The sequence below is a fragment of the Ahaetulla prasina genome, chromosome 1 (assembly GCF_028640845.1).
Source record: "Ahaetulla prasina isolate Xishuangbanna chromosome 1, ASM2864084v1, whole genome shotgun sequence".
NCBI lineage: Eukaryota > Metazoa > Chordata > Lepidosauria > Squamata > Colubridae > Ahaetulla > Ahaetulla prasina.
The window spans coordinates 129,740,333-129,756,597 of NC_080539.1; the positions used below are offsets into that span (position 1 = coordinate 129,740,333).

A 16,265-nucleotide genomic window follows, 5' to 3' on the forward strand; every position below is an offset into this window, starting at 1 on the left:
AAGGTTCTTTTATTATTTATTTTATTTTATTTCATCAAGCATGTATTAGATAACAGATATAAGTATAAACATAATTATGAATACATGAAATGGATACAAATAAAAGGGAACATTAGGACAGGGACGGTAGGCACCCTGGGGCTCTTATGCATGCCCCTTACAGACCTTTTAGGAATGGGGTGAGGTCAACAGTAGACAGTCTAAGGTTAAAGTTTTGGGGGGTTTGGGAAGAAACCACAGAGTCAGGTAGTGCATTCCAGGCATGGATAACTCTGTTACTGAATTTGTATTTTCTGCAATTAAGTTTGGAGTGGTTTACCTTAAGTTTGTATCTATTGTGTACTCGTGTATTTTTGTGGTTGAAGCTGAAGTAGTCATTGACAAGTAGGATATTGTAGCAGATGATTTTATGTACTACACTTAGGTCAGACCGAAGGAGGCATAGTTCTAAGTTGTCTAAGCCCAAAATTTCAAGTCTGGTGGCATAAGGTATTCTATTTCTTTTCAGAAAACTTACATGAAATACAGACTTATATCCTACACACATTCTTCACATCTATGTACAGATAAATATACATAAATAAACATATTCTAGCACACAAAAGAAATCAGCACAACCTTTTAAAGAATTTTAGAAGTGATGACTTTTGGTTAATTCTCATGCACTTCTTAGACTTTCTTTAAAGCAATGAAAACATTATCTGGCTGATTCCTTCTTCTCAAATCAATATATTCATTGAAAATATGAAAAATTATTCACATATTATAAATACTGTATTTATTCTGTTAATAATAATTACTTGAAAACAGGTTAATAATGGAAATTGACAGTTCAGAAAGGATAGTCTGATAGAGCGATTTCTGTTTTCTCACAAGAAATTTTACAAAATGTATAGGTGCACACAAAGGATTGTTTTTAATTGAAAAAACAGTAAGAATTCCATACCTGACAAAGCACTCTCATACTTCTAGTAGGCTTTGAAATGAAAAAGCAAAGAATTTGAAGGTAAAAGAAAGATAATAGAGAAAAAGCATTTTCAAGAGCTTGCATTAATATATAGTGTTATTTAACAGGTAGCTGCGATACATGCAAAAGAACGACTATTATTTAGCAGATTTAACAAAAAATTAATCTACAGTCAGAGCAGAATAGGAATGAGAAATTTAGAAAAAGAGAAATTACCGTGGCAAGAAGTGAAACCGATCCTACATGTAAAGAAGACTAGTTTCCACCTTATAACCCCTAATTATTAATGCATTCAGAGCCTGCAATATCGTTTGTTATCTGATTTAAAGTCAAAGACTTCTCCAGCCCATCTATTTTATAAAACAAAAGGCAACTATTAGGAAGACTGTAGTCAGAATGAGCAAAGGGAATCTTACCAAAGAGACTATATCCAGCAGAAAATCAACCAGAAGGCAGAAGTTGGTAAGAGGGAATTCAGCCGGTTCACTAGCACCTCCAGGCATGGCCTGTAATCGAGCATGCAGAGTCCGCCTATGAATTCAAGCAGAATTTAGGCATTGGTAGCACAGCATCTGCAGGACTAGAAACTGTAAGTAGATGTCTTAATGATTTCTTAAACTATTATTTTATAATGTAATAAACATGGTTTATAACTCTTCATGTTATAAATATGGTTATTTTTGTTTTAAAAGGCTTATCAAAGTTTTATGTATTTGCATTATAGTTTTTAACTTGTTTTTTTATTGGATTGTTGTTTTAGCTGTTGTAAGCTACTCAGAGTCACTTAGGTAAGATGGACAGCCCTACAAATCAAATCAACCAATAAATGACGATAAAGCAGCAATGTAAATAACAGAACTGTATTTCAGCTTCAAACAAAAAAATAAATAACTCTTCAAATATATATCTTTAAATCAGAATTTGAAACAAGCAACACAAGAGTTTGTGATTCTGTTTAATCATTATTATTATTTTCCATGGGTTAGGCTGAATCTCCTGCTCTTTACAAACTCACTATTTTGCAGAGTTCCCTAACTCTCCAGAACAACTTCTCAAAGGGCAAAAGTTTTAGCAGGGAGTTAAAAATCACTTCCTGTCATTTTTCTCCCCAGGAAAAAGATCCCTATACAGAATCATACTTCATAACCTTCAGCACTGACTGCTAACTTGTGCATCTGAAAGAATCGTTAAAGATTAAGCACACCGAACAGACTTTCACATATCCTAAAACCAATGCCTTCCACTAGAGTCAAGTATATTTTGAAGATCATCAAGACAGAAATTATGTGATAGCATGGTGGGTGCACACCCCCTCAAAAGAATAAAGTAACACCTTCTGCATCAGTCCTCCCCTTCTAAAAAACAGATCACAGTGAATATTTAGAATTATGCAGCTTTTCTTTCCTTCAGATAAGAAATGAACCAATTATTTTATTTTCTCAAAGAATATGAAACCCTATTTATAAACCATACGGAAGAGGCCTTCATGCTGCAGTAGATGGACAATGGCTAAAATGAAGATGATGATTTATAAAATATACATTTTCAACAGTAATATAAAAACACTTCTATGAAATGTACCTTACCTACAGCATTCTTCAAACCAACGGGCTATGTAGTCCCACATATAATAAGGCTCAAAAGAATTAAACAGAAGATTGGCAGTTTTAATCAGCTCTGCTGTTTTCTTATTTTCCCTCAATTTGCTGAAAGAAATGCACAACAGCTCATATAGTCAACCATCTATATTCCTAATACAAATGTATTTCTTTGTTACTTAACAGCAAAGTTTCATGATATCACCATCCTTTCTTCCTGAGTTTTCTGGCTCTCTCTCACTTTTACCATCTTTTCCACATAGGACATTTCATAATACTTCTATTTTTAAAAAAAGCATTGAATAACATGTGCAAAATAAAAATGTCTGCTGCCTGCCACGAACTTCCTGGAACTCATGTGTAAGAAAGTGGCTGAAGAAGTTGAAAAAAATATTTTTTCCCTGATAACAACTTTTCAGCAGTCCCACACTCATTTAACTTCATGAAAGTGACAAGAAGTAAAGGAAATACTAGCAGTGGTAGCAAAGCATTAAAGCCCAAAAGAGCACAATAAGGTGGCAAAAAACCAGAGAGAAGTAGGATCCTTACTAATGACTTACGGTACTTTCTAATATTAGCCAACCATTACTGTGTAAGTGTAACCTGATTAATCTGGTTTGTATTCAGAAGCTAATTGGGGTCTGGTTAATATCTGGATTGGGGACCACCTAGAAGTATTCGAGCTGCAGACTCAACTAAGAAATCAAAATACATCTCAAATGAAGGAAATGGCAAACCCCCTTGTGGGCCAAGGGGGAAAAATGTCAGGAAAAATTGTCCAAAATCCACAATGATCACCTATTTTTATTTTATTTTATTTAGTTAGTTTGTCAAACATGTATAAGATAACAGATATAAGTATAAACATGATTATGAATACAGGAAATGTATATGAACAAATGGGGACAGTAGGACAGGGACAGTAGGCACGTTGGTGCGCTTATGCATGCCATAAACTGGCATAAGCTTATTTATTTTTTATTATTATTTTGTGATGTAATGTCCCCCCCCAATTTTCTGCCTACTTCCCCCCCCCATCAGCATGGAAGCCAGCTATTTGCAGAAAACTAATTAACAGCAGCCTTATATTCCTTGGAGAAACTGAATGATTAGGGTTATGGCAGCAATTTCTTTCTACCCTCCTCCTCCTAATCACCTGCTTAGTTGAGTATGATCCTTACTGAAGGAAGATTCCATCTGAAGATCCAGTTCCGCTTTGCACTGGGTGTATAATGTCCTAAATACTTCAATCAATACATCTTCTAATATTACAGGTCCTAAAAAACAAGGGAAACAATTGCAATTATATTGATAAATTATCCTGCCCTGAATGTATTTTTATTGTTATTAACAGATTTCCAGAAATCCTGAAGAGATTTGATCAGCATATTTTCACTGCAGTTGAAGGGCTGAGAAAAGAATATTTGCACTATAAATCTGATTCTTACAAGGAAAACAAATAATTGTGCATTGTATTCACTGTATGAATATTTACTGGTTTATGTCTCGTTGATTTCAGAACCGTTGTCATGGTCAGATCATTTTCTCCTGCGCCTAGACTTTCGAACCGCTGCTCACCACTGCAGGGAGACGGAGCCGATGCATTGGTTCCGTCCCAGGTGCCTGATGGACCCGGAGAGGTTCCTGACGGAGCTTGGGCCGTTTCCTGAGGATCTTACCCACGGCACGACTGAAGAACTGGTTGCGGCTTGGGAACGGGCCGCGGCTGGGGCTTTGGACCGTGTCGTGCCTTTGCGGCCTCTGACCTGGCGTAGATCTCAATTGGCTCCCTGGTTCTCCGGGGAGCTGAGAGAGATGAAACACCGGAGAAGACGCCTAGAGAGTGTTTGGAGGTCCAGCCGTTCCGAGGCTGATCGGACACTAGTGAGGTCCTTTACTAGGACCTACCTAGTGGCAATGAGGGAGGTGAAGCGTTCCTACGTTTCCACCCTCATTGCATCGGCAGATAACTGTCCGGCCGCCCTGTTTCAGGTGACCCGTTCCCTCCTTCAACAGGAGGGACGGGATGACCCCTTACAGGGGCGAGCCGAGGAGTTTAACAGTTATCTATACGATAAAATCGTTCAGCTTCGTGATGGCTTGGACCATGATTGCGATGATTCAGCCGAGGTGGCAGAGACTCGTCTTGTTGAGGTTATTTGGGATGAGTTTGAGTCTGTGGCTCTCGAGGACGTGGACAGGTTACTGGGGAGGTTGCATGCAACTAAGTGTTTACTGGACCCGTGTCCTTCCTGGTTAGTACTGGCTGCTCAGGAAGTGACACGAGGCTGGCTCCAGGGGATTATAAATGCTTCTTTGGTTGAAGGGGTCTTCCCCGCCGCCTTGAAGGAGGCGGTGGTGAGACCTCTCCTGAAGAAGCCTTCCCTGGACCCAGCTATTTTGGGAAATTATTGTCCAGTCTCCAACCTTCGCTTTTTAGCGAAGGTTGTAGAAATGTGGTTGCATGGCAGCTTCCCGGCACCTGGAGGAAGCTGTCTATCTAGACCCGTTCAGTCCGGCTTCCGACCCGGTTACAGCACGGAGGCGGCTTTGGTCGCGTTGGTGGATGACCTCTGGAGGGCCAGGGACGGGTTGTTCCTCTGCCTTGGTCCTATTAGATCTCTCAGCGGCTTTTGATACCATCGACCATGGTATCCTGCTGCGCCGGTTGGAGGGATTGGGAGTGGGAGGCACCGTTTATCGGTGGTTCTCCTCCTATCTCTCTGACCGGTCGCAGACGGTGTTGACAGGGGGGCAGAGGTCGTCCTCGAGGGGCCTCACTTGTGGGGTACCTCAAGGGTCGATTCTCTCGCCCCTCCTGTTCAACATCTACATGAAGCCGCTGGGTGAGGTCATCAGTGGTTTCGGGGTGAGTTATCATCTGTACGCTGATGATACTCAGCTGTACTTTTCCACCCCGGACCACCCCAACGAAGCGGTCGAAGTGCTGTCCCGGTGCCTGGAAGCCGTACGGGTCTGGATGGGGAGAAACAGACTCAAGCTCAATCCCTCCAAGACGGAGTGGCTGTGGATGCCGGCACCCCGGTACAGTCAGTTGCTCCCACAGCTGACTGTTGGGGGCGAGTTAGTGGCCCCAAAGGAGGTGGTTCGCAACTTGGGTGTCCTCCTGGATGGTCGGCTGTCCTTTGATGAACATCTGGCGGCCCTCACCAGGAGGGCCTTTTACCAAGTTCGCTTGGTTCGCCAGTTGCGTCCCTTCCTTGACCGGGAGGCCTTATGCATAGTCACCACGCCTGGTTACGCCTCGCTGGATTATTGCAATGCTCTCACATGGGGCTGCCTTGAGGTGCACCCGAGGCTGCAGTTAGTCCAGAATGCAGCTGCGCGAGTGGTAATGGGAGCCGCTCGTGGCTCCCATGTAACACCACTGCTCCGTAGTCTGCACTGGCTTCCTGTAGTCTTCGGTGCGCTTCAAGATCCTGGTTACCACCTTTAAAGCGCCCATGGCTTAGGACCCGGTACTTACGAGACCGCCTGCTGTTACCTTATGCCTCCCATCGACCAGACGCTCACAGAGAGGGCCTTCTCAGGTGCCGTCCGCCAAACAATGTCGGCTGGTGGCCCCCAAGAGTAGGGCCTTCTCTGTGGGAGCACCGACGCTCTGGAACGAACTCCCCCCTGGCTTACGTCAAGTGCCTGATCTTCGGACCTTTCGTTGTGAGCTAAAAACATATTTATTTATTCAAGCAGGACTGGCATAAATAGTTGATTTTAAATTGGGGTTTTAGTAATATTTTAAATTTTTAAATCTTTTAAATTACCGGCCGTTTAGTAATAGTTTATTTTAATTTCTTTTAATTGTATATATTCTGTATTTTATTCCGGCTGTACACCGCCCTGAGTCCTTCGGGAGAAGGGCGGTATAAAAATTTAATAAAATAAATATATAAATAAATAAATTACTAAGTGTAATCTGAAAGGGTCCACTGATCCAATTGCAAAGTCTTTACATATATTTTATTCCAGGCACTTATGTTACTAATACTATGATACTAAGTGACTGGGCAAAATAATTTTTACACTAATAGCTGGAATAAAAATGCTCTGAAAACTGTTGAAAATTGATATTTTGGTATTGGAAGTACGGTGCACTAATAGGATACCTATCATTGTGTTTGTTTTATGAATTCTTAACATGTGCATATTACCATGAGTACTTAATCTACAACCTTGGTTATCCATAGTGCCATTTTTCTTGTATTACTTATATGATGTGTATTTTTACTGAGATATGATCCCAAATTTTCTTGCTGATGTGTCTCATTTGATTTACATTCCTACAGTGCTAGACATTTGTTAGATCCCCTAATAATTTCCCATGATTGTTACATAAGCACAGTTTTAACCTTTCCCAGCACTCCCCTGGACTAGCACCAACATTTTTACTCTACTCTATGACAATAACTCTGCACCACTAATCTACACGGTAATAGGCTGGCAACAGCATTTGAAGACAGGACAAAAGGAGCAGTAATTTGGATGACAAGAGAAGGTTAGGAGGAAAGGCTGACTATAAAATCAGGATTACCGTTTCATTTATAGTGTATGAACACATGTACTTAGAAAGTCGAAGCTAGTTTTTTTAAATCTAGGATCCAGTCTAATTCCACATTTGCTATATACTCAAACACACAAATATTTAGTTACCTAACTCAGGTTTGTCCAGTAAACTGATAAGAATCCGAAAAGGCTTTAGATCTTGCATTAATGTGCTCTCTTCGCTATGCACATTGACTTGCAGAATTCCCACCATAGCCTGTAAGAGAAGATACTTTAAAATCAAAACATTTGTATGCATTTATGAGAATTTAGGCTAAATACAAGGTCACATATAAATCCGGTTAATGGGAAGGAATCCATGGAAGGAATATGCATAAGAAAGGGTTGTGGAAGACAGTTACTTATTCCTTTTTCTTTGCGCCTCCCCTACTGCCATTCACATTTCACAGGGCTGTCAGTGAAGACCACCTTAAAACTACCACTGGTGCAAAATGCCTAGATGCTTACTGGACAATCATGGCATTGCAACATTATCTTTCTGTTATGGGAGCTGCACTGGTTATGTTTCCAAGTGCAATATGAAGTACTGATTAATATTTGTAAAGTCTTAAATGTCTCAGGGCCTTGGTAACTTAGAAGCTACCTAATCCAGGTGAATTCTGCTCACCCAATCTGATTGAATAAAGTGCCTGCTAAAAGTTAGAGGAGACAGAGAAGGTGGCCATTTTGATAGCTCTCTTCCCTTGAAACAACTTACTTCCCAGGAAAGTTTGGCTTTCATTCATGGTTTCCTAGAGAATAATTAAGATCTGGATTTTCCAGAAGTCCTATAATATTTAAACAGCTACACAAAGATCTGCACCATTATTGTTGGTACTGTTGTTGTTATTGTAATAGTATTACAATACTATTGTATTGCTATTTTTATTGTGGTCTGGTTATTTTATGCAGTGTCTACCCTAGAACTTCTTCAGTAGGCCAGTTTATAAATCTAACAAATATATTTGGGGAAGAGCAAAATCCATCATCATCATAAATGGGATTTTATTGTTTAAATTTATTAATTTTAAACGGGGTTTTTTAGTATGGTAAATTTTAATCATTGGGCTAATTTAAAGTAAGTTTTTTAAATCGTATTTTAAATTTGTATATTGTATTGTTGGTTTTATTATGCCTGTACACCGCCCTGAGTCCTTCGGGAGAAGGGCGGTATAAAAATCAAATAAAATAAATAAATAAATAAATAAAATCTTCCTCAGTAGGAGATCTTGCTGCATGTTCATCTTTTCTGCTTATAGAATCTGTTCTTTGGTGTGGGTGTAGGTGAATTTTGAATACACTCACGGCATTCTTAGGGACTGAACCAGGGGTAAAATGCAAAATTCGTTACTGTGGGCGTGGCTTGGTGGGGGTGGGTGGGTAATGTGACTGGGTGGGTGTGGCTAACTTTTTTTTTTACTTTTAAAAGCATTTTTTCTACAACCTCTTTGGCTGAAGAGATTGTAAAAAATGCTTTTAAAAGCCTCTGATGAACAGGCAGATCTAGGATCACCAGAGGAGCCTTTTAAAAGCATTTTTTCTATAACCTCTTCAGACAAAGAGGTTGTAGAAAAAATGCTTTTAAAGGGTTCTGACGATCCCAGCTGAGTTGCCTGATCATCAGAACTCTTTACAAGCATTTTTTTTGGCCAAAGAGGTTGTAAAAAACCTCGGCTGAAGAAAAAATGCTTTTAAAAGTAAAAAAAAAAAAGCCTCTGATGAGCGCGTGGCTCAGCAGGGCATGGGGGGGCCAGGGATTTTTGCTACCGGTTCTCCGAACCACCTGCCACCATCGCTACTGGATCGGGCGATCTGGTCCGAACCGGGAGCATTTCAACCCTGGACTGAACTGTATAATGTATCCCAACAATCCTGACTATTCTGTGGGAGAAGGATACCTTATATATCACATTACATAACTGACAATCCATGCTCAGTTTAAAGTGATTTGCCAAGATTTATTCCTGATGCTATAGTAAAAAAGAGCACACCACAAACAACTTCAGCATGCAGAAAGTAATACAACACAGATATATCTTTTTCTGCCCAACACACACAAACGTATTACCTGAACTAGCATTTCCTTAGAGAATGTATTGAAGTAATATGTTGCATGCTCTTCAGGATTACTATTTCGTGTACTTCTAGGTCCTGTAATAGCCCCATTGTTATCAAAACCTTCAAGCAAATAAAAATAAAAGCCCAATCAATGCTATGCTTAGGTAAATCAAGAACAAAGAACAGGGAGCACAAGATCTGAGTTATGAGAACTCACCATTTTGCCGTCCAAATATTGTTGGCAAGAGGAAAGACCATTTTAAGTTAAATTTAATAAAAGGAAACCAATTTAATAAGAGCAAAATATAAGGCTGCTTTTTTTATCTATAAAGATTCCCAAATGCCAAAGTTAATTTTATGTAGACTCCACACTTTTATTTCACAAGGATTCAAGTCATTGAAATAGTAGCAATTTTGCAAAATGCACATGCACCCATACGTTTATAAACATGTATCTGAATCCTGCATCTGAATCCTGCATTACCTTGCCCTAACTCTTACAAAAATCCTGCAATATGTAAATGTACTATAGAGAATAATGATGTAATAAGACTGCAGATGACATGTTGCTGCCTTAAGCAAAGCAGATGGTATTCTCTGTGTGCTATGTACAGAAACTGATTGGACTGATACCCGAATTTCACTTTAATACTGCAATGGAACGTATCTGAGGAATAATTGTCTACTTTACGAGTATAGGAAACCCTGGATGGCATATCTGGTCCCATCCTCTAAGAAAGAAATATAAACAATTGGGTAATAAGGAAGATATATGCCCTACTTGTTTAATTAGGAAGGAGCAGCAATGGAGCAATTAATTAATCCATACCGGCTTAAAACACTCCTAACAGATAGTATAATATACTCCATATAATGGGGAACTGCTTCAGATCAACAAATTAGGAACTACAATAATAATTTTAATTTTTAAATACTTTTAAATCTTTTAACCGGGGTTTTATTATTTTAGGGTTTGTAATTTTAAATTTTAAATCTTTTAATTGGCCATTTTTCTAATATGCTCGGTTTTAAATTGTTGTTTTAATTGTATATTTTTTATGTTTTTATCTTTTGGCTGTACACCGCCCTGAGTCCCTTGGGAGAAGGGCGGTATAAAAATTTAATAAATAAAAAATAATAATAAATAATACACTGCTAAATATTATATGAATACAAAATCATATTGTTGCATTGTACTGCTTTGTATTATATTCTGATTATTTTACATGATGCCTAGAGCCTCTGGAGTAAGGTAAGTTAAAAATGCTATCAATACATCAAATAAAAAATAGTTTGGGAAGAAGAGCTAAATCCATTGTCATCTTCCCCAACAGGTGATATTGTTCATGTACATAAGTCCATAAGACATCTCCCCTCTTTGAGTGTGTGTATGCGTGAGAGAGAGACAGGGAGGGAGTGGGAGAGAGAGGGAGAGAAAGGGAGGGAGAGGGAGGGAGGGAGGGAGGGAGAGAAAGAGAGGGAGAGAGAGAGAGACAGACAGACAGACAGACAGACTCACTCATTCTCGGAAGCTGAACTGTGGGGTATTTATTTATGTAATATATTTGAATGGCAATTTATTCTGTAGCATAACTCTGGGTGCATTACAACCATAATAAAACTACAAAACAATAAAACTACATGTAGTCCTTGACTTGTGACTGCAACTGAGCCCAAAATTTCTGTTGCTAAGCGAGACAGTTGTTAAGTGAACACTGCAGCTGTTAACTTAGTAATACAGTTAAGTGAATCTGGCTTAGTCATTGACTTTGCTTGCCAGAAGGTTGCAAAGGGTGATCACATGACCCTAGCACATTGCAACCATCATAAATATGACTCAGTTGCCAAGTACCTGAATTTTGATTACATGACCATGGGGATGCTGCAACAGTAGTAGTAGGAGCGAAGAGGAGTCACTTTTTTCAGTGCTGTTGTAACTTTGAACAGTCACTAAATGAACTGCTGTTAAGTCAAGGACTACCTGTATATTGTCTCATAAGCACATACAATTTCCAAGTTATTGCCAGTTAGTGGAAATCTTGTTGACAAAATCAGTCTTAGCTACCATATACATAATTCAATACAAGATTGGTATTTCGAAACTGGAAGTCTTTGTGCATGAAATGGCTGAACATGAAAAAGCATTTAATTTACACAGTTACAGAACAAGGCCCCATATTATAATCTTTAAAACTATGATTTAGATTTGTCATCAGAAACGAGCTCAGAAATACTGAGCTGTTTCAGTCCAAGAGTACTATTCTCCTTTGGTTCAGTCTTGTAATTAAATTAGAGACTGCATTTTGAATGAATTTAAATCTCCCAACTGGGAAGAGATGATTCCGTAAGTACCAAGCCATCTAGGATTTTAAAGGTCACATCCAGCACCCGGAAGCAAATTGGGAGCAATGGTGTCACATGTACCAAATAATCTGAGCCATTAACTACCCACACAGCTGCAGTGACACTCCCGTTATTTCTGAATGAAGGGGGGGAGGGGGAAACCTTCCAGGAATGGGATAAATTTATGTCTGAACAGCAAACCCAATAGTCTCTATTAAAAAGGTTAGACTCAGTAAATGAAGTGGTACAGGAGGGCAAGAAGCAGGCATGTCAGAGGGAAGAAAGTAAGCAATGATACTGATAGAGTATTGAGGACCATTGGGACTCCCCAACAAACCTGACAATGTTAGTCTCCCAGTTAAAATGTAGCAACAATTCTAAATCTGGAAGAGGCTTCATCCAACCTAGCACCCACCAAATATGTTGGAATTATTCCCGGTCAGCACGGTCAATTTCTGTGAGGGTTCCAGACTAGGAAAGGCTAATCTAATAAAAGTATCCAAAATTATACCTCTAAAGTCTGTGTAGAGAAAGCAGAACCTGGAACTGGAATAATTACCATATCAAACAAGTTTCTCCACTCTTAATAACATCTCTTTTGCCAAATTTAATTTGAGAAAATAACTAAATATGTTGATGATTTTTTGTGAAAACTTTAAATGCATTCTTTAAACTTGTATTTTTGATTTTGAAAATAATTAAAGAAAACAGAAAATTTGCAGAATACGTAGCTCCAATTGCAGTTACAGCAGCAATCTCCCAACAATAAGATGATTAGAACTTATGTGGCCTATTATATTTTCTATTAGTAACAAAAACTGGTGTGCGTGTGTGTGTTTGTGTGTAAGTGCACATGTGCCTGCCTTTAAGTCAATTTTTGACTCATGAAGACTACCAAGTCAACCAAGTTTTCTTGACAAAAGTGGCTTGTCATCTTTTTTTTTAGGCTTGAGACAAAGTGATTGGCTTAGTGCCTAAGGCAGGACTAGACCTCATGATCTCTTGTTTAACCATTATACCAATGGCTCTTATTGATTCAATTATTTTGCATTAGTGTTCATATGTTAAATAGTATTCTTTGATTTTTCATTAAAATCTTGTACTTTGGTTTAGGATTTTTTGCAGATTGAAAAGTAGATTGCACATTTCAAGTACAAATACATAGATATAAATAAATATATAAATCCTATAACCTACCTAGAAGCCAGGCATAAAGCCTCCTATTGAGTGACATGTCTCTGCGTAGCACTACATGAAGAGATGCTGAAAGAATTTGGATCATGTCTGGCCGTGTTGCCTAAAATTGGGAATGTTACATTTAAACAAGTGTCATATTCAAAACCTTAATTATACGATAGAAAAATGATTTTCTACTTCACTTTCAAGCACCAACAGAAATTTATATGGGCTGCAGTTGAAATACGAATGCATCTTTATTAACTTTAGTAACAAGATATAGGTGAAAATATCATAGCCCCTAAGTATAAGACTTAAAAATAATTAGCATGAGAAAAGACATATTTTTTTTCTTACCCAACAAGGTTAAAGCAAACCTGAAAAGTCAAGTTTACATAATCTAAGCACAGAGACTGATTCAAAAAACCAAAAACAGTTTTCAACAGTAAATTTCCACAAATGAAATTAAACAACGTGCTATAAAATGTAAAGTGGTCGAACATGCACAGTTATGTAAGAAGCAGCTACTGAAGCAGCCACAGCAACCTAGAAAAAGATTCATCTGCTTTAATGATAAGAGCCATTTCTTATGTTTTTGTGTCCATTATGAAGCATCAATTTTGAAGAATTTGTAGTGTCGTTTTTATACTAGAAATGTGACTAAGAAGCAGGATGGCTGGAGTAAACAGGGTTATATTTTTCCATGAAAAAGCATGGCTCTGGAATGCCATTTCCAAAGCACAGAAGTTTCATGAGAGCTGTCTTCTTTAAGATACAATGGATTGCCATCAGAAGGAGGAACTCTTTGATTTCCAATACGCTATGCATCTATAGAATTTTGAAAGGAAGTTTTGAATACAGGAGATAGAAGTCTAGCAACTGAAGAGTTGCTGTTTCCCACTAGAATATTATGCAGAGTTGGGAAATTTGAAGGAAAGAAAACTGACATTTTTATTTGTGGATAACATATCAGTACTTCACTCAATAAAGATTCGGAAGTACTTTACCTGACTCATGTGGAATGGAAAACAGAATAATATGAGATCAAGTGTGCTCCTCTGTACTAAGACACTGGAATCCTGCACTGAAGTGCTTACTGCTTCTACCTGAAATAAAATTGCCATTAGAAAGGAGCACAGATTAATAATTCTATTTAATTATTTTTCTAAAAACTGCACTTTTACAAAAACATTAGATTCTATTCAGACAATTTTTCTTCCAATTTTCTCTCTATGCATGGAATGATACACATAACTGTGTATTCCTCTGTTTCTGTAGACTGGATTTTGGCTTTTAAATGCCGGTATATACACCTATACATGGATGCCCAATAAACTGTTGAGGAAAAGTATAGCTGCATTACATAAATCAGGAAATAAGCCATTTGTAAGAGAAAAATCAATAAACTGAACTGGCTCAGTGCCAAAGGTCTGATTCAGAAGGAACAGAGACTTCATCAGCAAGGAAAATATATGAACTATTAGAAGTATCCACTTCTCAGACCAAAAATACTAAAGTATTAAAGTAATAAGATATGCACAATTTGAAAATAATTCATAAGAAGTACTCTGTCCTTGTACAAGCGTGAGCTAAAACATGAATCTCACTCAATAAATAAACAATTATTTTTTTACTCTTCAGTTTTGTAATAATGAGTCAAATATAGGCAAGGAAGAAAATAATCAAAATTTGTATAATATAGGTCCTTAATAGGCCCTTCGCATTTTTGGAATAGTATTGGAAATTGCCCAGTAATCTGTGGGACATATATGAAGTGGAAACCATCACTAAATGGGAGATTTGGCAGGAGGGAGCACAGAAGGTGGTGTTATTTGTGACAAGCCCCCTTCTATGAAACTGCTTTAATTGAGAGTGGCCTTTCACTTATAGCATTAGCAATAGCACTTAGACTTATGTACCATTTCATAGTACTTACAGCCCTCTCTAAGTGATGTACAGAGTCAGCATATTTCCCCCCAATAATCTGGGCCCTCATTTCACTGACCTCGGAAGGATGGAAGGCTGAGTCAACCTTGAGCCAGTGAGACTCAAATTCCTTGCAGTGAGCAGCAAGTTTTAATACTTTAATACTGCATTCTAACCACTGCGCCACCATGGCTCCTATATAGACATTGTTTCTTTATGCAATGATTACATCAAAAAATTAGGAAGGCAAAGAACCATTATGGTTTCATAAACATTTACCATTAATTCAATGTCACTGCCTATGATATAGAGCTGATCCTCCATAGAAAGCTTCCTGTTTAGATGGGAGAGGACATAAGTAATGCCAGGCAGCCGAATTGCAGGACTAGTAAGAAGACTACCCCAAAGTGCACTGTAGAAAGCTGATTGGTCCACTGCTGCAGCAACTTTCTCTAGTAAAGTGTTAGTTCTGGAACACAAGCAACAGTAAAGGAGAAAATAAAAATCCAGGAAGGTTTAAAGAAAACAAGAAATGATGCATCTAGAGAAGGCTTTTATCATGTGGAATGTATTGGGAAGGTAGGGCTAATATTAACTTCTTCCTTTGAAATTCACCTGTATCTTTTTAGAAACAGATGCATAATGTATTTTATTTGAGAGGATTAAGAACTATCTTCTTATTGAAAACAAATCTGTGACCAATTTCATTGTTAGGATAATCCAGAATTCTAAACAACAGATATAGAGGTGGAATACACTATGAATTATGATTCAGACAGAATGCTAAAGTAACTAAATGTAGATGGTTTTTCTTGCTTGGCTGATCCTGCATCTATTATAATGAATCGTGACTGAAACTTTTGTTTTTTATAAAAGTTAGGTACAACAGATTGTTCCCTTTGATTGTATCTAATTCGTATAGTTATTTCATGCTTATGCTTATATATACTGTTGTGACAAACAAACAAACAAACAAACAAACAAACAAACAAACAAACAAACAGATTTTTCCCAGTTCAGTCAAACAGACTCTGAATACAAGAAAGAAGAAAAACAGTTCAATGTTGAAGCTGGAACTTCCAATAGTTTTTTAAAGACTTATGCACCAAAATCTTTGCATTTTTTCCTTCAGAAAGTTAACTTTTTTATCATAACCAATTAAAATAAGGAAAATAAATTTTGGTAACAATAACATTCCATTATTCTTCACCCTTACCTTTCATAATACTCAGATCCTTCTTCCAAACCAGGAAGGATCCCGGTTAACAACCCTTGCAGGCCTGGTTTCAATGTTTTGCCCAAAGGAAGATAATACATTTCATACAAACTGAGCAATGCTGGCTTAACAGACATTGCAGCGTTAGCAAGAAGAGGAAATAGGCCAGAACTGTAGAAATATACAAGCAAACAAAACAAAAAAGAAAACAAAAAGCACAGAGGTCAGTGTCACAGGTATGAAACACAAAACTGCTTTGTATACCAGTTCATTGACATACTGTAACGTGTATTGTGGCTGTGAGTCCATACATAAAATGGAGCTTCTAGTTGCATACCGTGCAACTTTAGCTCCATTTGAGTAACTCCAATTATAACTGCAGTGCAAAAGACTACAAACAACCTCTCAATTTTCTTTTTCT

General features: G+C 38.0%; 1 protein-coding gene across 2 annotated transcripts in view; it reads right to left on the reverse strand.

Moving 5' to 3' along the window:
• The window catches only part of DOP1A (DOP1 leucine zipper like protein A), a 66,660-nt gene that overhangs the window by 33,784 nt on the left and 16,611 nt on the right, over nucleotides 1-16,265 (reverse strand). For both annotated transcript variants that reach the window (XM_058175759.1, XM_058175767.1), the window contains exons 4-12: nucleotides 15,845-16,015; nucleotides 14,908-15,097; nucleotides 13,710-13,808; nucleotides 12,724-12,823; nucleotides 9,194-9,303; nucleotides 7,234-7,342; nucleotides 3,722-3,842; nucleotides 2,554-2,673; nucleotides 1,384-1,498 (exon numbers count right to left, since the gene is read on the reverse strand). In XM_058175759.1, coding sequence (XP_058031742.1) covers nucleotides 1,384-1,498; nucleotides 2,554-2,673; nucleotides 3,722-3,842; nucleotides 7,234-7,342; nucleotides 9,194-9,303; nucleotides 12,724-12,823; nucleotides 13,710-13,808; nucleotides 14,908-15,097; nucleotides 15,845-16,015 — 1,135 coding nt within the window. The remainder of the gene's footprint in view (nucleotides 1-1,383; nucleotides 1,499-2,553; nucleotides 2,674-3,721; nucleotides 3,843-7,233; nucleotides 7,343-9,193; nucleotides 9,304-12,723; nucleotides 12,824-13,709; nucleotides 13,809-14,907; nucleotides 15,098-15,844; nucleotides 16,016-16,265) is intronic.